General features: G+C 45.7%; 1 protein-coding gene across 1 annotated transcript; it reads right to left on the bottom strand.

Moving 5' to 3' along the window:
* Nucleotides 1-37: 37 nt before the first annotated feature.
* LOC119432752 (uncharacterized) lies at nucleotides 38-16923 on the bottom strand. The gene is made up of 12 exons (XM_049658379.1): nucleotides 16821-16923; nucleotides 12384-12517; nucleotides 11693-11774; nucleotides 10564-10713; nucleotides 9822-9935; nucleotides 8516-8593; nucleotides 7723-7832; nucleotides 5747-5805; nucleotides 4772-4823; nucleotides 4438-4505; nucleotides 1689-1816; nucleotides 38-76 (listed from the first exon to the last, which is right to left on the bottom strand). Exons 1-12 carry the CDS (start codon nucleotides 16833-16835, stop codon nucleotides 38-40), a joined length of 1029 nt encoding a protein of 342 aa, XP_049514336.1. The 5' UTR covers nucleotides 16836-16923.
* Between the last annotated feature and the right edge of the window lie 1520 nt (nucleotides 16924-18443).

Below are 18443 nucleotides of genomic sequence, written 5' to 3'. Positions count from 1 at the left end.
ACGAGGTGCGGCCCTTACACAGGACCGAGCCTTTTGGTCAAACTAGTGCCGGCGCAGCCGGTGACTTGTGCACAATCTGGATGTACCATTGCATCAGAGGTCAATGGTACTCTCATTTGGAATGCCATACCGACTGATGTGAGAGCAGCGCACAACTTTTCCGCGGCCATGAAGCGTTTCATGTTCAGTGGATGAGTGGTAAAATTGGATAAATGGTGAACTTGTTTACTGTTACCCTCTGTATAATTTAATCACGTGTTTTCTAGTATCTGCATTCAGTCTTGTTTTCCTTTTGCCACTGTTGTAACCACTTGCCGAATTATGTAGGTATGTTTTATGTATGTAGTTTTGCGAAGTTTTCTGTAATGTGAAGATCAAAGTGAGCATAAAAATATGAAAACAATAATTTATCCATAAAATTCAGCAGCTCTCGCCATCTAGTAGCTGCACGCGGCAGTACGCAGCGCTCGAAAATTCGCCGATGCACGCGCGGAGCATCGGGGCACCGAACGCGATCGCTTCTCCATTGGATTGTTGTCTCCAAATTTTGTGATGCCAAGTTGGGGGCGCGGCCCTTACACAGGTGCGGCCCTTAAACGAGTCTATACGGTATACTTAAGAAAGTAGACAGCAACATGGCCGCCCGATATCTCGCAAAAGTCGCTTGCGTGTGCGAAGCTCAGCAGGCGGATTTTGTGTGGTATCGCGCTAGCGGCAATAGCTTGTGGTGATGGCAGGTGACGTAACGGCGACGCAAACACGCAGCGGCTGACTTGACCGTCAAACACGCTCCGTCGTACGCATTTCAGTTGTCCACTTCAGTAATAATATAGTACGGTCCGCTATTAATAAATAAAACCTTAATAAAGCCAATGTAATTAAAGCATTTTAACATAAAAAAGGCAGATGTGATGCACCAGGCTGATGTCTAGGCATTAAAAAATTGTTTGGTATCTTATGTGGTTTACTCATTCAATGTATGTCATTTGTGCCATAAGAACTCTTCATTAGTGTACAAACGTATACAACCAGTATGCCAGAACGGAGGCTTCACGGGCGTTCCTACGCCATAAACAAAGATTCTCTGAAGTTGAAGTTTATCCAGTCGAACTTCGATATAAGGAAGTTGTACTTGCAGCGAAAAACTTCGTTATATCGCTAATTTCGTTAGTTCAAGGTTTCGTTAATTCAATGGAACTAAGCTCGGGAAATATAAACAGGTGGTTACATCGCGAATTTCATTCAATAGAGGTTCATTATATCGAGGTTTGCCTTTATATTCTCATAAAGGTTGACAACATACCAGCATAATTGATTGATTCAAAAACACGTCATTACAAGCACGGACTGTAATTATCTGTTTTAATTTGCGACAGTCGGCTCATCTACTCCACGTGCTTACCTTGATGTTATCGTGTTTGACTTTTGCATTCTTTACAAGTTTTCTATAACTGTACCTACCACATCTATATACTTCGCTGAAACTATGTTCACCGTCTTGTATTCATTTCATGTTTTGTCTGTAACTGCTGCTCATGTTACGGGAGTGAGAACCCGTCAGGCTGCCTGAACGGTCTCCTTTATTTCTCCCTTCTCATGTAGTTTGCAACGTGAAGAAACACTGATTGATTGATTGATTGATTGATTGATTGATTGATGAAACTGCGCTTGGCACACTGCGCGCCCACCTGGCGCCTAGTTTTTGGGTCGAGCACATTGTAGATAGTGCGGAAGCAAGCGGTGTTGTTCTCCCAGAGTTGGAGCGACTTGCCCCACAGCCAGTCGGAGTCCTCCGGTTCGGAGCTGATGTGTATACCTGCACGGATAGTAAGATGTATAGACTAGCTACGTGGCTTCTAGAGACACGGGCCGCTGTGACTGTAGGCAAAAGCCGTGGAGAGGCTTGATCACGCAGTTTGTTAGATCCGGTTATTGCACAAGACGACGAACTTAAAGAACAACATAAATTACTATCGCAAGCGTGCCGTTTCTCTCTCTCTTTCATTAATATCCCGCTCAGACAGCTCAGCTAAGTTGCGAGAGTAGATTTGTAATATATATATATATATATATATATATATATATATATCAGTGAAGTAAAGAGTAACCGGAGCCGGCACAGAAGTAGTTCAAAAAATAGAAGCACGTAGGAAAAACATAACAAGACTTCACTGACGTTTCGGCCGGGGTCCGGCCTTCATCAAGAGTGCGTGTACAAGCATACAGAGCTCAATTTATACCTTTTTGCCGTAAGGGTGAAAAGAGACAAGAAAAAAAATACAAAGTGGAAAAAATATATATATATATATACAAAGTAAAAAAGAATACAATGAACACGTAAATGGAAAACTGCGCGTGCACAGAGTGGAATTATTAAAAAAAGTGAATACAACAAGGCTGTGAAAACAAGCTCCTAAATCGTGAGTAGCCCATGACCACAGGTGTGCACAGATTTCGCGTCGTCATGGATGTCAACACATGCAATGACCCATGTCAAAATCATCAAAACGATCGGCATGTACAGTGGTGCTATACAGGGGTACAAAGTTGGGCGTGTATGGAGTGGGATTATTGAAAACGTATTAACAAAGAGCATGCGGGTATCACTGACAGGATTTAGTGGCGTCGTGAGTGTCTACACATCTGATGGCTCATGTCAAGGTATATCAGAAACGACGGGCATGTACAGGGGTACAAAGCTGCGTGTACATACAGTGGCATTGTGAAAAACATATTAACAACATATTAGCTTGCAGCTTTGTACCCCTTTATGGCACCACTGTACACGCCTGTCACTTTTGATGTACCTTGACATGAGCCATCAGATGTGTCGACACTCACGACGCCACTAAATCCCGTCAGTCACGCCCGCATGCTTTTTGTTAATACGTTTTCAAATCCCACTCCATGCACGCCAAACTTTGTACCCCTGTACATGCCCGTCGTTTCTGATATACCTTGACATGAGCCATCAGATGTGTAGACACTCACGACGCCACTAAATCCTGTCAGTGATGCCCGCATGCTCTTTGTTAATACGTTTTCAATAATCCCACTCCATACACGCCCAACTTTGTACCCCTGTATAGCACCACTGTACATGCCCATCGTTTTGATGATTTTGACATGGGTCATTGCACGTGTTGACATCCATGACGACGCGAAATCTGTGCACACCTGTGGTCATGGGCTACTCACGATTTAGGAGCTTGTTTTCACAGCCTTGTTGTATTCACTTTTTTTAATAATTCCACTCTGTGCACGCGCAGTTTTCCATTTACGTGTTCGTTGTATTCTTTTTTACTTTGTATATATATTTTTTTCTTTCCACTTTGTATTTTTTTCGTGTCTCTTTTCACCCTTACGGCAAAAAGGTATAAATTGAGCTCTGTATGCTTGTACACGCACTCTTGATGAAGGCCGGACCCCGGCCGAAACGTCAGTAAAGTCTTGTTATGTTATTCCTACGTGCTTCTATTTTCGAACTATATATATATATATATATATATATATATATATATATAGTTCGCTTACATCTCCGGACAGTCTAAAACATCAATCACATTTAAAATACAGGTTATGGGACATAATGGCTTGTTCCACCGCTTTATCCATTGCTGGAATTGTTCAGGAACTGTTGCATTCGATGAACCTTAGTGACTCCGTCGTGTTCTTTCTCTGCTCCACATCTCGCTCTTTTAAGCTCTCGTTTCAGTACTGGAGATGAGAAGTCACAAGTGGCAAGATACGGGAAGTGGAGAGGGTGACGTTACGGTAGGAATGACGTAACAATTTTGCCAGGGAGTGCAGCACGCTCTATACGCTAAGCGAGCGCCAGCGCTGTCGTGGTGCACTGGCCACTCGCCTTAGTTGGACCGATTGGGGCGTTTTCTACAAACTGCATCGCGAAACGCTTAAGCATTCGAACGTAAAATGCTGGTTGACTGTCCAACCTTGCGGTACAAAATTAAACTGAATAAGCTTTTTTTTTTTTTCACATCAAAGCATTTACCAAGAGCGAACAGATATTGATGCACACACTGTGCGTTTTGACGCCAGTTAACGCAAAACTGACGCAGACGGCGACAGGAGCTCCAAAAGAAGCAATGCTGTAGCGGACAAAAGTCACCCCAAGGGTGGTTCGCGGCCAATTGATGTAGACGATATTGTAGAACACGCGCCTAGTGGCTCGGGTCGGTATTAGCTACCCTACAGCATGGCCTCAGAGATCACGTGCGCACCCACGCGCTTTTTCGGGGGCCATGTTTCTCGCTTCAGTAAATATTATATATATATATATATATATATATATATATATATATATATATATATATATCACCACTTTTCGTAAGCTAAAACGCTCTAATACGTGCATGTCCGGGCGCAAATGCGTGGCCTATCCAGAAATCTTGAAACCTCCACAGCGATGTCACTCACCATGCGGATCCAATGCCTTTCCCATACCCATGCCGATGACATGCAGCAGTTTGGGCAGATACACAAGGCTGAGAAAAGAAATGAAGACATAAAGCATTATCAGAGCAGTCACTAGAGTGGCGCTTGTACCTCGACGTGATTGATCAAGGAAATGATGTCGCGGTATTGCTTTCGCAGTTGCCAACCGATATTAGCGAGCACCACGATACAAAGAAACAGGCTCTAAATATCTATCCAGCCACATATGAATTAGGGATATATAGCGTGCAGACTTTTGAGAATGCAGAAACCCGCTTATGAGAAGAGAGCGTCAAATTGCTTATGTCGCACTCACTTTCTCTCTCCCTCCTTGAAGAGCGGGCCGTGGAACAGAGCGTGGGGAATGTCTGCGATGATTGAAGTAGAGGGCATCGAGTTCTTTATGACGATGTCAAACGCGCCGACCAGGCGAGACGTACGCTACCGGTATCTATTTCCTACCGCGTAATGACGCCCATACATTGATCACTGCTAAATTTTTAAGCATGTGTACATAGTAGGCATACATGGTAGGCAACGCTGCAGAAGCTACGCAGTTAGACAACAACCAGCCCTGCGGCTGTGTCACGATTGTTTCGATGGTATGCGCTGCTTAATTTATAACTGATTTGTTAAAAGCGAGATTTCACTGCCGTTGGCCTTTAAGAAGGTCACGTGATGCTTCCTCGTAGGTCAGGCGGGAACAGCGCTAAGGACACGAACAAAAGGTGAAGGTGCATCGAAAACGTTACGTTGCGCTGATTGACAACCGATTTAATATTTCAAAAGACAAACATTTCAATACGCTGGAACGCATCGTCAAAGACAAAAAAAAATATGAAAAACCTAAAAAGAGGGGAGGGGAGGAGTTGCATGGTCACACGTACACAATGGTGCATGTGCGCGGTAAGTGTGCCTGGTCACAGGTTAATTAGCAGACAAGTATGCAATCTCCTTGTCAGATAACACATGACACCCTGACCCATTTATCTTTAAATATTGATATACTGCAGGCTTTGCTGATTTTTGGGGTCATTTGGTCGCTGTTATTCGCTAACGCTTCGAACTTGTCACATTCAGACCGTCAACCACACTGCTTACAATGTTCCCACAAGCAGATGGTCACTCACTACTTTTGTCACGTTATACTGGTTTGTTCAACTAGCCGATGCCATCCCGTTAATAGACTTCCTCGTAGGCTCGCATTTTTGCTTCCTCTTTCCTGAACGCCAATCAAAGCCCGTTACCAAATCCGGAGCTCGTGGAAGTGTACAGCACAGAACTTGCTTACATAGTGTGTTGGTCCCGTAGTTGTAGTGGCAGTTCAGGTCAAGCACCTTGTACGGAGGTCTGCAAGCAATATGAATGCCTGAGATGCGAAAATGATCCATTTGGATGCCACTATTTTAAAGTTTAGTCGTTATAAGGTCACCAAATGCTCTAATTAAACTTATTATGGGGTTTTACGCACCAAAACCACGATCTGATTATGAGGCACGCCGTAGTGAGGGACTCCGGAATAATTTGGACCACCTGGGTTTCTTTAACGTACACCTAAAGCTAAGTACACGGGTGTTTTCGCGTTTCGCCCCCATCGCAATGCGGCCGCCATGGCCGGGATTCGATCCCGCGACCTCGTGGTTAGCAGCCCATCATAGCCACTGAGCAACCATGGCGGGTATGCTCCAATGGGACCCAATATGTAAAAATAAATAAATATAAAATAATAAGATAATAAATAAAACAGAAATACGGGTAGCCCTTCCGTGCACGAAGTCTGCCAGAAAAAGAAAGAAGAAAACCTCTCAAACGACGAATACCGTTGTGACGCTTGTGTAGAGTTACAATCAGTACGACAAATGACATTTGGTCTCTTTCACCGCCGCACGGCGAAATGATGCAGTGGTAATCGCTAGCGGTGGTCCCAAATCAATATCCTGCTTCGAATGTCCGGTACAGCTGAGCTTTTTCTTCCAAATGCGACATATTCAATTGAAACCGGTTCAGCGCTTGTCTAATACGAACATTTCTCCGTTTAACATGCATTCGAATGCGTAAGGAAGTCGCCGATCTCTCCAAGTTGAAGCTTTATCTCAACAGCTTCTTTTTGACAAGACGGCAACGTACCTTAAATTCCCACGAACAACGCACGACAGACGGTTACGAAGATGACACTAGCTTGATTACCGTATAGACTCGTGTAAGGGCCGCACTTTCTTTCCGCAATTTTGCCGAGGTGCAGCCCTTACACGGGACCGAACCACTTGGTTCGATCCCGTCTAAGGGCCGCTACTAGATGGCTCTAGATACTATATGCCGCTACTAGATGAGTCATCTCGTAGTTGCACGCGGAAGTACGCAGCGCGCGAAAAATTCGTCGATGCGCGCGTCCAGCATCGGAGCACCGAACGCGATTGCTGCTCCGCTGGAACACTACCCCCCTCCCCGCTCCCTAAATTTGGGGGAAAAGGGGAAACTATCGGTCTATCCAGCCTCTTACGCCGGCGGGGCTGGCGTTGCCTACCAACTTGAGCTGATGGGTAAACGCTCATGTTCGCGTTGCCAGAACGGTCGTGGCATCGTCGTCATTCGAGCTCCATCATCCGACTCTGGCCTCAGATTCTGGCGCACTGCTTGTGCCGAGCCAGATAGCGCGCGTAAGAAGATCCGGGTATGTTGGCTGCCGAACAGTGGCTGGTGGTTGCGTCCGCACCAACAGCACTTCAAAAGCACGTTTCCCAGCCAGCGCACGCTAACCGGCTCCTGATGCTCACAAAGAAGCTCTTTAAGAAGACTCCAGCTTCGTCGAGCAATGAGTGAACTCGTACATTGCATTCCTCAGAGGTTTACTTAACCAGCTCGAAGACGGCGTACTACCGGGTTACTACTTGGCGCAGGTGAAGGGGAACGCGCTCGCAATGACCGAGCAGCTATAGCTAGGCAAACCCACGTTCTTTCTGATTCTCAGCACGTCCGAACTCCCCAATGAGCGCCTGCTCGAAGTCATCGATAGAGTCAACGAGCCGGTCGAGGCGCGCCGCCGAAGGGTTAAAGCGATAGACAGGTACCTGCAAAATGCTTCGCATGACTTCAATTCCCACAGTAAGTGGGATCGACATAATTTCTTCTTTTTTTTTTTTCACGCAGCGAGATAAGAATCTCTACCTTTCGCAGTTTTGCCTGCTATGCATGAAAAGGAGTAGAGCTGAGCGGACAGAAGTGACGACATCTCAAAAGTAGGTGACCTCATACGTCTACTACACGTACCCAAACTGCTCTCCTCTCTCCACGAAGCTGCTGAAGTTGTAGTAGGCGCTCACTTCGATCCTGCGTGCTTCGAGTGCCGCCGGCACGATGTTGCTGGTGTCGACGTCAATCTGCCAACCACAATGAGCAGGATACATGCTGTGGACTGCGTGTATGCGCCGTCTCGAGAAAATGCCAGTCACCCTATAGCGCTGTGCTGCCGGTCACGATTTGGTCATGATTGTCGTATGCGTACAAACCCATTTTCAGTCTTCTGTGAATTTCCTTCTCTTGATCAGAGTCCCCCATCAGTAAATGGCCTATACCCTTGCGCAAATTCTAGACGCTGACTGCCCATCAGAAAATATGGTACTCTTTCCGAGCTGCTGAACATTACGTTTGTCTTCTGCATATTAATGTTCAGCCCTATACACTTGCGCTTTCTCGGCTAAGGCCCTCAATCATCAAGTTATTTTAAAACAACTGGTTTTAATTATTATGGTAAAATAAAACCCTGGCGTTAGGGTGACGTTTCAAGACCAGTAAAACAGTGTTCAATCTATTTTTTCGCGTTTTTTTTTTTACTACAACGGCAATTCTTAGGGTAGGGTAGGTTGTGTTAGCTAGGTTAGGTTTAAATAAACGCGTCATAGGTTAAAACAAATGCCTGTGCGCAATAGTTGCAACGACTTCTGCGTGCTCTCGCGCAGCGTCCTGTAAGGTTTGTTCACACCGGCTCATTATGGCCTCCGAGATCCGGCAGCGTCTGTATCTCGGAAGCTATGGTCTAATGCATGAAGTTACGGATACTCACCGTAGGTGGCGGTATCTGAATGGTATCACCTTGCACAAGGTCCGGCACAAAGAACATCACGACTTTCATCTTTTCCAGCTGATACAAAAATATAGAACGAGAGACAACCATAGAATGAAAAAAAAATAATTCATTTTTATCAAGCGGGATTATGAAATCAACCTTATGGCGAGTGTATGCTGGTTATATGCATATGGCTTGCTAACCAGGAAATGACTCTATAAATAGCTTCTATTCATCTAGTCGCACGTCATACACCTCGTAGTACTGTGACTGCAGCAACAGGCTGTTACGATCGAAGTGAATGCGAAGTTTGCCCTGTGGGAGGAGTTAATGAAAATTAACTAAATTTGTAGGCGTTTTTCGCATAAGCAAAAGGATACGATATACGGATAAATAGTAATAAAATGTAGGATGAATTGAAGTGTGATAGCTGCATCATCCTCAAGCGCTAAGTTTTCATTTGCAGAAAACGCATAGAAAGAAACATTATCGGATTTTACGCGCCAATACCACGATCTGATTATGAGGCACGCCGTAGTGGCGGACATCCGAATGAATTTTTGCCACCTGCGGTTCTTTAACGCGCACCTAAATCTAAATTCACGACCGTTTTCGCATTTCGCGACCATCGAAACATGGCCGCCGTGGCAGGCTTCGGAGCGCAACTTTAAGCTCAGGAGCGAAACGCCACAGCCACTCCCTCATTCTCTCAGCAGGCAAAGTCCGGCCGCCGACCACGAAAACAGGGAAAAAGGCCCAAAGAAAGCTCAATGAGGCTTCGACTGGGGATAGTTGGTATGACATCGTTCTGTTTACTGCGCTCTACTGTTCACACAAATGACAAAGTAAATGAAACAGACACACACGTGCGCAATTATTATTTTTTTCTATTTTGTGTGATCAGCACAGCGCAGTAAACGAAACAAAGAAAGCTGTTCGCGGTAATAAGGTGTAACGGCCTAAGGAGGTGACATCATTTGAGGATTGGATCCGAAAACGGGTTAACATAAAAGAGACACTTAACTCACAATGGAGCCGCGTTCGAAGCTTCCATAGTGAGCCGCAATTCGTTCCCTTCCCCTTACACACTTCCCCAAATAGGCTTAGAGTCCCATCATTGAAATAAATTATTCTCTATCTCTTTACTCGCTGTAATGAATGTATCTCGTTTTCCCGGGTGGTACAGTTCTTGAGTTCGGGAACTAGAAACAGTTTCCTGGGCATCACCGCTTTGCGCACACGTGGCGACGGGTTTTTCTCGAAACGAAGGGCAACCGCACGCGAAGTGTGGTTTGTTCAGTACCTTGATCGCACCGTCGACGCGCATGTTGAAAGGTGCCGCGTCGGTGTTTGCGAGAAGCATCGCGAACACATCCTTCAAAGCCGTCACGGTCTGCAAATGCTCCACCACATTGCCCTGTGAGATTGAAGCAGCACTAAGGTGATTGAAAAGGAAATTGAGAGCCAAGTAATATCACAGGAAACATGCAGTGAAGTCAGTTATCGATTCCATCTGATTCGAGTAGTACATTACACACTTACAAAGTTATCCCGGCAGTTACTTTTTGCCTAGAGAGATTACGTTACCAAGGAATGTCCAAGATATCGCCCGCCATACCCAACCACTTGCCTTATCTACGCACTACGTATAAAACAGCCTGCTTTGCGCTTTCATATCCTGGTCACAGCTCGCTCCTTCCCACCACCACCACCATCATCATCATCAGCCTATTTTTATGTCCACTGTAGGACGAAGGCCTTTACTTGCGATCTCCAGTTACCCCTGTCTTCCTGTGCCAGTCAGTGCCAAAAACAACAGCAACAACAACAACGACACAATTGCACAATTTATTCATCTGGATATATTCTTCGGCATCTGGCCTTCAGAACTGTTCCAGTGCATCGTGTTTCGCGCACGTCTGGGGAAAGTTTTCAAACGTTGTCCAAGGATTTGTCGAGTACGCTAATCACCCCCATCCTCCCCTCCCACATGCGTTTCCCAATTTCTAGGCATCTTTGAGCTACAGTGTAAAAAAATCCCGAACCTCCTTGGCAACTCGCAGGGTCAAGTGATAGTGGTGGTAGAACCAGGACAGCGACCGGGGCAAGATGTCGTCCAGGAAATAGAGACACAGGCGCCACCTCTCAGGTTCCTGACGAAGGTCGTGTGCGAATCGCCAGTACGCCTCGGTAACCTGCGCTCCACACACAATGGGGCTGAGACTAGATAAGGTGAAGGAAGATATTTATTTATTTTACCCTCAGGGCGATGTGGCAGTATAGAAGGAAGTGGTAGTGCAGACTTTATTCCACCAGTCTAGAAGCTAATTGTGGACTGCGCGAGCGCAAGCAGCAGCAACATTATAGCGGTAGGCGTACTTTAGCGGGAGCTACTCTTTGTTCAGTAGCTGCCCTAATGCACCGCAACAAACAGAAGTGTCAACGTATAGCGTTAAGACACAACCGCGAAGAAAAATACAAAAACGGACGTCATAGGCGCTGTGACATATGCACATCTCACACAAACAAATACGCAACATAAACACAAACATAACATACCTAACCAACACACGCATAATCATAAGAAATATGGCAAGCACACGCCGCAGCTGCTTGTGCGGTGTTCTCTTTGTTCATAGTTGTCTCTTAGCGTAGCATTATGCCCTTAACGAAGCACAAGTTATCGTCAAAAGATGTCCTCCGTCAACGTAGCATCTGCTCGTTCTCACCGTACTACAACTGTGTGTTTATTAAACGTCCAACTTGCCTGCGGACAATCTACAGAGTGTGAGGTCATGAAGATACAATAGCGGTGCCGTCACTAAACAGAATAAACAGGCAGGCAAGAAAAGTAGTCAAACCATATGCGAACCTGCTAGGAGAACAAGACTGAAAATAGACGCATCCAAATTTTCAAATGTTACTTGACCAAGATAATTGTTTCAAGAAGCGAATAGCGAAGCAAAAGGAAAGTGCCCAACCTTGTCATAAGTCTCTATTTATTGGTACTATTTCTACTGGTTTACACATGCAAATTGCCTAAAGGCGGCACACATTTCGTTGTGATGACGTCACGCTGGCATGCGGAGGCAATCATGCGGCAGTAAGTGTTATTGTTGTTCGCGCGTAATCGCCTGCAACCAACTAACCTCACGATGCAAGCATGTCGCGTACCTTTGTAAGGCTGGGCAAGGCGGTGGCAAAGTTGAGGAAGAGGAGCAGGCGTAGGTAGTCCCTGAAGTGGGTGGTGTCACCCCTGCGTTGCACCAATGGAATGAAAAAAAGAAGAAGAAAAAACATTTACCGACGATTCCGATACTCCCTAATGCGAAATTTGAGCACAGCTGTATACGTATTTCGATTTCGCGATATATTGGCTGATGCGGACAATCTGTGTCGTGAGACACGTTGTAAACGGAGCGAAGCGTGGCGCAGCAGCGAGCCAATTGACCTTCGCGCCGTCTCTCGCTTCAACGCGAACTAAACGTCCAAAGCACAGCGCATACGAAGCTACCGGCACTAGTTGCACTTTGTCGACATCGCAGATCGCTTTCAAGATACGGCGCCCGCGCGGCCGCGCCGTAAGCAGCCGCCGCTGGTGTAGGGGCTGCGTTTGTAGTTTGGGGATACGCAGATGAGGGCCTACTCGGAATTTTTTCCGCGTGTACACGTCAGCGTTCGTGTTTTCCAACAAATTTTACTTGTGAGTGTGGCGCTTCGGTGCCGTCTTACCCTATATTCTTGTGACCTGTCTTTCCTGCTACAGTAGTGCTTCTTGTTTCTGTTTCACGCGATTTTAGCTGTATGGCCCATTTTCCGTGATGTTCTTGAGCCGCAGAAGAAAGGAAAGATGTACACTGCTCACGAAGGATCGGACAGCGAGTCAAAGAACTGGTTGATGTCCAGGAGGTAATGGCGGTTGACCAGCTTGATAACGACGAACGCAAGGTGTGGCATGGAGTGATGCGTCACCTCCGCGAAGAAAGCGTACCAGTCCATCTGAAACCACGAAGACAGCGAGTGGGGTACAGGTTTTCGACACCTACTCCCCAAGACATAAGAACGGGAAAGCAATGGATAAGGTTACGCATTTGCATCAGCAGATTTCGGAGACCACGACTGCGCTTTTATGCCAGGGATCCGTTTACTATGCTTCCGTTTTCAATCCACGTAGTTCCGTATGTTAGAATGATCGCCAAACTGCCACAGTACAGACATCTACACTCCTGTTTAGAGCGCTCGACTGCTGCGCTGCAGAGTAAACAAGCTCCTAAGTCCAAGGTTCCGGACTGAATACTGCGTGGCCGATGCGTCCTGTGGTTTTCGCTGTTCACAAGCATCATCATCATCATCATCATCATCATCATCATCATCATCATCATCATCATCATCATCATCGGCCTATATTTTATGTCCACTGCAGGATGAAGGCCTCTCCCTGCGATCTCCAATTACCCCTGTCTTGCGCTAGTGTACTCCAACTTGCGCCTGCAAATTTCCTAACTTCATCATCCCATCTGGTTTTCTGCCGACCCCGACTGCGCTTCCCTTCTCTTGGTATCCATTCTGTAACCCTAATGGTCCACCGGTTATCCGTCCTACGCGTTACATGGCTTGCCCAGCTCCATTTCTTCCGCTTAATGTCAACTAGAATATCGGCTATCCCCGTTTGTTCTCTGATCCACACCGCTCTCTTCCTGTCTCTCAACGTTAGTCCTAAAATTTTTCGTTCCATCACTCTTTGTGCGGTCCTTAACTTGTTCTAGAGCTTCTTTGTTAACCTCCAAGTTTTTGCCCCATGTGTTAGCACCGGTAGAATGCAATGATTGTACTCTTTTCTTTTCAACGACAGTGGTAAGTTCCCAGTCAGGATTTGGCAATGCCTGCCGTATGCACTCTAACCTAATTTTATTCTTCTGTAAATTTCTTTCTCGTGATCAGGGTCCCTTGTGAGTAATTGACCTAGATAAACGTACTCCTTTACATACTTTAGCGGCTGACTGGCGATCCTGAATTCTTGTTCCCTTGCCAGGCTATTGAACATTATCTTTGTCTTCTGCATATTAATATTCAACCCCACTCTTACACTTTCTCGGTTAAGGTCCTCAATCACTTGCTGTAATTCGTCTCCATTGTTGCTGAATAGGACAATGTCATCTGCAAACCAAAGGTTGCTGAGATTCGCGGTTGATCCTCACTCCTAAGCCTTCCCAGTCTAAGAGCTTGAATACTTCTTCTAAGCATGCAGTGAATAGCATTGGAGAGATTGTGTCTCCTTGCTTGACCCCTTTCTTGATAGGTAACTTTCTACTTTTCTTGTGGAGAACCAACGTAGCTGTGGAATCCTTGTAGAGGTTTGCTAAGATATTCACGTATGCCTCCTGTACTCTTTGATTACGCAATGCCTCTATGACTGCTGGTACCTTTACTGAATCAAATGCCTTTTCATAATCTATGAAAGGCATTGCTATAATCTATGTTCACAAGCGTCGAGTCTCAAAAACCGACCAGTAACGCACAAACAATGACTTCGTTGCATCACAGCGCTCAATTCCAGTGCTCTAAACCGAAGTGTGGGCGACTGTACAGTCACAAGCTTTTTGGTAGTGAACCCGGGAGCGTGTGCCACACAGTACACGCAGCGCACTCTGCCGAGCTGCTAGCGCACTTTCGTAGCTTGTGAACTTAGCGGACGCACTCACTAACAGCGCATGCGCGTTGTCTGCATACCGCCGCCACCGCACGGAATCTGTATAAATAACGCAACGTGTGGTCTCATGCGCATGCTCATTGGATACGGCCTGGCTTTGACAGACGATCCAAGGACGATGCGCGAGTGAGGTCAGGGAGTGGACAAGGTCGATTCACATAGGTCGCGAAGCTTCGGGCGAAAAACGGTTCAGAACAAATTGTCACCGACATCAACAAGAGTGGTTATGGGAGCAGCGATTGAAGCGCGACTATGTTTGGAGGGAACAAACATGGGGAAAGAAAAAAGCGTTTTATAATTAAAGAGAGACACAGAGATTCATTCAACGAAAATAAAGTTCCTAATCAATTTTATATACGCATGGCGAGAAAAGTAAGTGACAATTCTGTTTCACTTGATCATTATCAATAAATACTTTTTTTTTCCAGCGCCCACCGCAAGAGCGCCCATCGATAGCGGCGGGTGTTCACGCCGCTATCACTTGCGATGCAATGCAGCTTTTGAAGTGTGCAGGAAGGCGCGCTCGTAACGTTCACCTGTTGCAATACAACCCCCTCACATGTTGTGCTGTTTTGCTTATCGACGTTTGCCTAAGTTTGGTGACGCGGGTAGTTTCATTGTTTCCTAACCTGTTTAGTCAAAAGCAGTAAGTTGCGACCACCAGATAATTGTTCACTTTAGTTGTTTTCGTGCGACAGCGCTGGCCGACGGGCTTCGCGTCCGACGAAAGGACGAGCACTCTACGCCCAAAGCGTTCGTCGGCCTCCAAAGAAAGTATGTTTAGTGCTGGGATGCGATTTCGACACCCGCACGGCAGACATTTTCCTGCCTCGTTTTCCGTGCTGAAAGCTCGGAACGCCCACCATGTCGTATGGCGGGGCATTTGAATATACAGCTGTAATTGCCGGCCTCCGAAAATAAATTTCGCGCCTTTGAGAACGAAATAACGTCACTTCTGCTTTTAACGGATATGACGTCACATTATCTTTTTTTTCCGCCGGAAATGTTCCCTCCTCACACAGATGGCGCTAAGCCCCATGAACCGCCGATGAACCGCCATGTTTTGAACGTATGGGCTTCTATGGAAGCTTCGCTACCAGGTATATCTACCTTGGAGTGGACCCGCAAAACATGCTGACTAGGATAGTGCGCTAGGCGCTCGCCAGAGCGTTCTGCATGTACCGTGCGGCACGCGCTCCCGTTTTCGATTTCATAAAGCTGGTGACTGTGCATGCATACTAGCCGATACTTCGGTGACGTTACCTTACTGCCACCAGCGTAGATACTTCACTAAATTAAGCGTGTAGCTTCAATTTTTACAGGACGTTATCATATCAGTTGTTACACTTCGGCTACTATATTTATTGGTTAAATTCTGCGTCTCATTGCGGAAATTACATACTTGATACTACCGTGATCTTCGTCGGCTGTTTTGTGGCAAGTAGGTGGCCTTGAAACTGCATTGAAGAGCTTCTATAATGTCAAGCATTCCTTGCCTCTTGCGGTAAACAGATTCCTGCTTCGCATGGTCTGGGGCCTCTTTAAAACATGTATTCGGTGGTGGGTTTCGAACCAAGGTCTCCAACTGCAACAGCCTTATGCTCTACATGCGACGCCACGAGGCAGGCACGGAAACGGTGAATGATTTTAAGCCTCACGAACTTCCCTACTCTGTGGCCGCTAGCGCTGGGAGGCGCGTGACTAGCGCGTGCATCACGTCGCATAGCAACAATTTGATTATAATAGAGCAGCTATGGACGCGCCAGTTTCCTTTATGGCTGTGAGGCGAGTACCTTAACCCTGCTGAGAAGGGGAGAAGAATAAGTCTAATTTTTGCGGCACCTACGAGCCCGATATAAGCCACTCGCTGAGAACAAGATGTTCAACGCGTGTGGGACTCAAACCTGGCTGCGTCACATGGTAGACATGCATTTTAACTTGGCCAGATGAAGACTCGAAGCTGGCAAAGCCCAGTATAAGTTCGTAAATCGGTGGCACAAAATGACCATCACCGACGAGACAAGGACGCCAATAAGAAGCAGAAGCATGCATTCTCATGTGCTATTATATGCGATATCATCAGTGCTCATTTTTATGCTATAAATAACCAAGTCATCCAAGCTTCTACACCTATTACCTCAAATCAGCTGCTGTGTCGCCTCTGAGATCTCCGACGCGGCGTGCTGCTCATACCGTGGTTGGTCGATCCACACCGGAGATCTCAGAGGCCAATGCCTGCCTGTGTATGTGCCGCTAAGAACTCGCTAGATGACATGCAGTAACGCGACGCATGAAATAGCCGAACATGAATAAGGCGTACAATATTCAGCTGCTAACCGTTCTCACCGAGATATTATTGATGGGTTTCAGAAAATAAAGAATCGGGAATAAGCTAAAACACGAGAAACATGCGAGAAGGTATACCAATCATTGTCTAACAAACTCAGAAATCGGGCGAGCTTGTTTAACTTCGTAGCTAGTAAACCAGACGAGTGGTGCCTATGATGACGGCGAAGTCTAAGATGTGCATGCAGTTTCGTGAAAGTGCAAAACTTTTGTGCATAGAAATAATCACAACAGCATCATGCTCACCACTCTGCTACCCATGAAGTCGGACACCCTCCTGTAAGCCACCGGGTTATCCACAGCCGTCGGTTGGAGATTCAGGATCCTCTGCAGACGACAAAGTCAGGCGTTTCCATTGGCGATTATAGAAAGCTTTTAGCCTGTCTGTATATGTATTATAATTTACTAGGGGTGTGCGGACAGTGATTTTTCGGGACCAAATCGAATACGAATCGAATAGTCGCAGTAGCGAATCGAAGCGAATATCGAATAGTTTTCGAATAATGAATAGCCTTTATCACAATTAATGTAAAACATGTTCATCTCTTAGTATACTCAAAGTTAGCAAGTTTCTGTCATTACGCAGTACATTATAAAGCGTTGCGTATTAAAAGCACGAATGGATCATTAGGAGCAAACAAGCAGTTTCTTCGCATCCACAGGGCTCTTCAGAGATAGTGAATGATTGTTGTACAGCATGTAAGGTATGGCTACCTAAGTGACGTAACCTGCTCCACTACGCAAGTTCTCATGTTTTATGTCTATGCTATGCCCGCGGGGGTGAAAACTTACCGTACTTTTGTTCCAATTTTATGTTTAATTGGACGCAGTCGACGTTTTGAAATAATCGGAAAATATTCGAAAAATATTCATATTTACGAATACTGACTATTCGATTCGAAGACCGAATCGAATAGGACAATATTCAATTCGTTATTCGAAAGTTTCGAATATTCGCACACGCCTACAATTTACAGAATATCAAGTAATCAATGACGGAAAAGTAAGCAGCCTAAAAAAGCAGCCGGGCGTTAGTAGTGCCATCTCGTACCGCAGACTTAAAGGCTAAAGTGCAACAAAATGTTTAACCGCTTAAAAAGCCTAGTTTAAGATAGTGTTGATAAGAGGAGCCTCCATGCAAAACCTTACGCTTGAAATAGAAGTGGAAGCGTCGCGAAAATATTGCAAAAGTGGCCGTTTTTGATACCGACAGTAAAAGAAACGCCACCATTAACATTCGCCGGAAGTGACGCACAACCTAGAACACACGGCTCCTCGACATGACCTCAGAGATCAGGGGCGCCGCGGCTGCTCGCGACGTGATGAAAAATCTCGGAGGCAACCTGCTGGGACTGACGTCATATCCGCTAACCACGAGGTGCACCATCGTCTGCCTAAGTGCTGTTTACAGGATGCTAATAAAAAAATTATACACATCCCTGCCGTGTGGCTTTGCCAAGATTGCTTTAGTGGATTATATTACTCATTTATAACCGATTTAGTCAAAGTGAGTGCAGTAGGCTACAGTAGGCCTTTAACGAGATGACAAAGAGCTAATCTTGCAGCCGACCATATTATACTTAGCTGTGGCTGGTAAGTGTTGCTAGTAACATAATCGTTCAGTGCTTTTCTTTTTTTCCTTCGACTGGAACCTCAATACATCAAGATTTACAAAACTTACAGAAATATCCGTACGATAAAAAAAAAAAAACTTAAAACATGGCTTTAAAAATTTTCGTGTATTTCTCTCAAGATCTAGCTGCTACAACTTTCCTAAAATTTTGATGACGTTGCTTTAATAGCTAGGTCTTATCATTATTAGACCTCGGTTTTCTGTCAACTTCAGCTGTGTACGGTCTTTAAGCAAAA

Source organism: Dermacentor silvarum, chromosome 11 (genome assembly GCF_013339745.2).
Source record: "Dermacentor silvarum isolate Dsil-2018 chromosome 11, BIME_Dsil_1.4, whole genome shotgun sequence".
NCBI lineage: Eukaryota > Metazoa > Arthropoda > Arachnida > Ixodida > Ixodidae > Dermacentor > Dermacentor silvarum.
The sequence above is the reverse complement of the archived record's forward strand: the minus strand, read 5'-3'. Positions and strand labels throughout refer to the sequence as shown.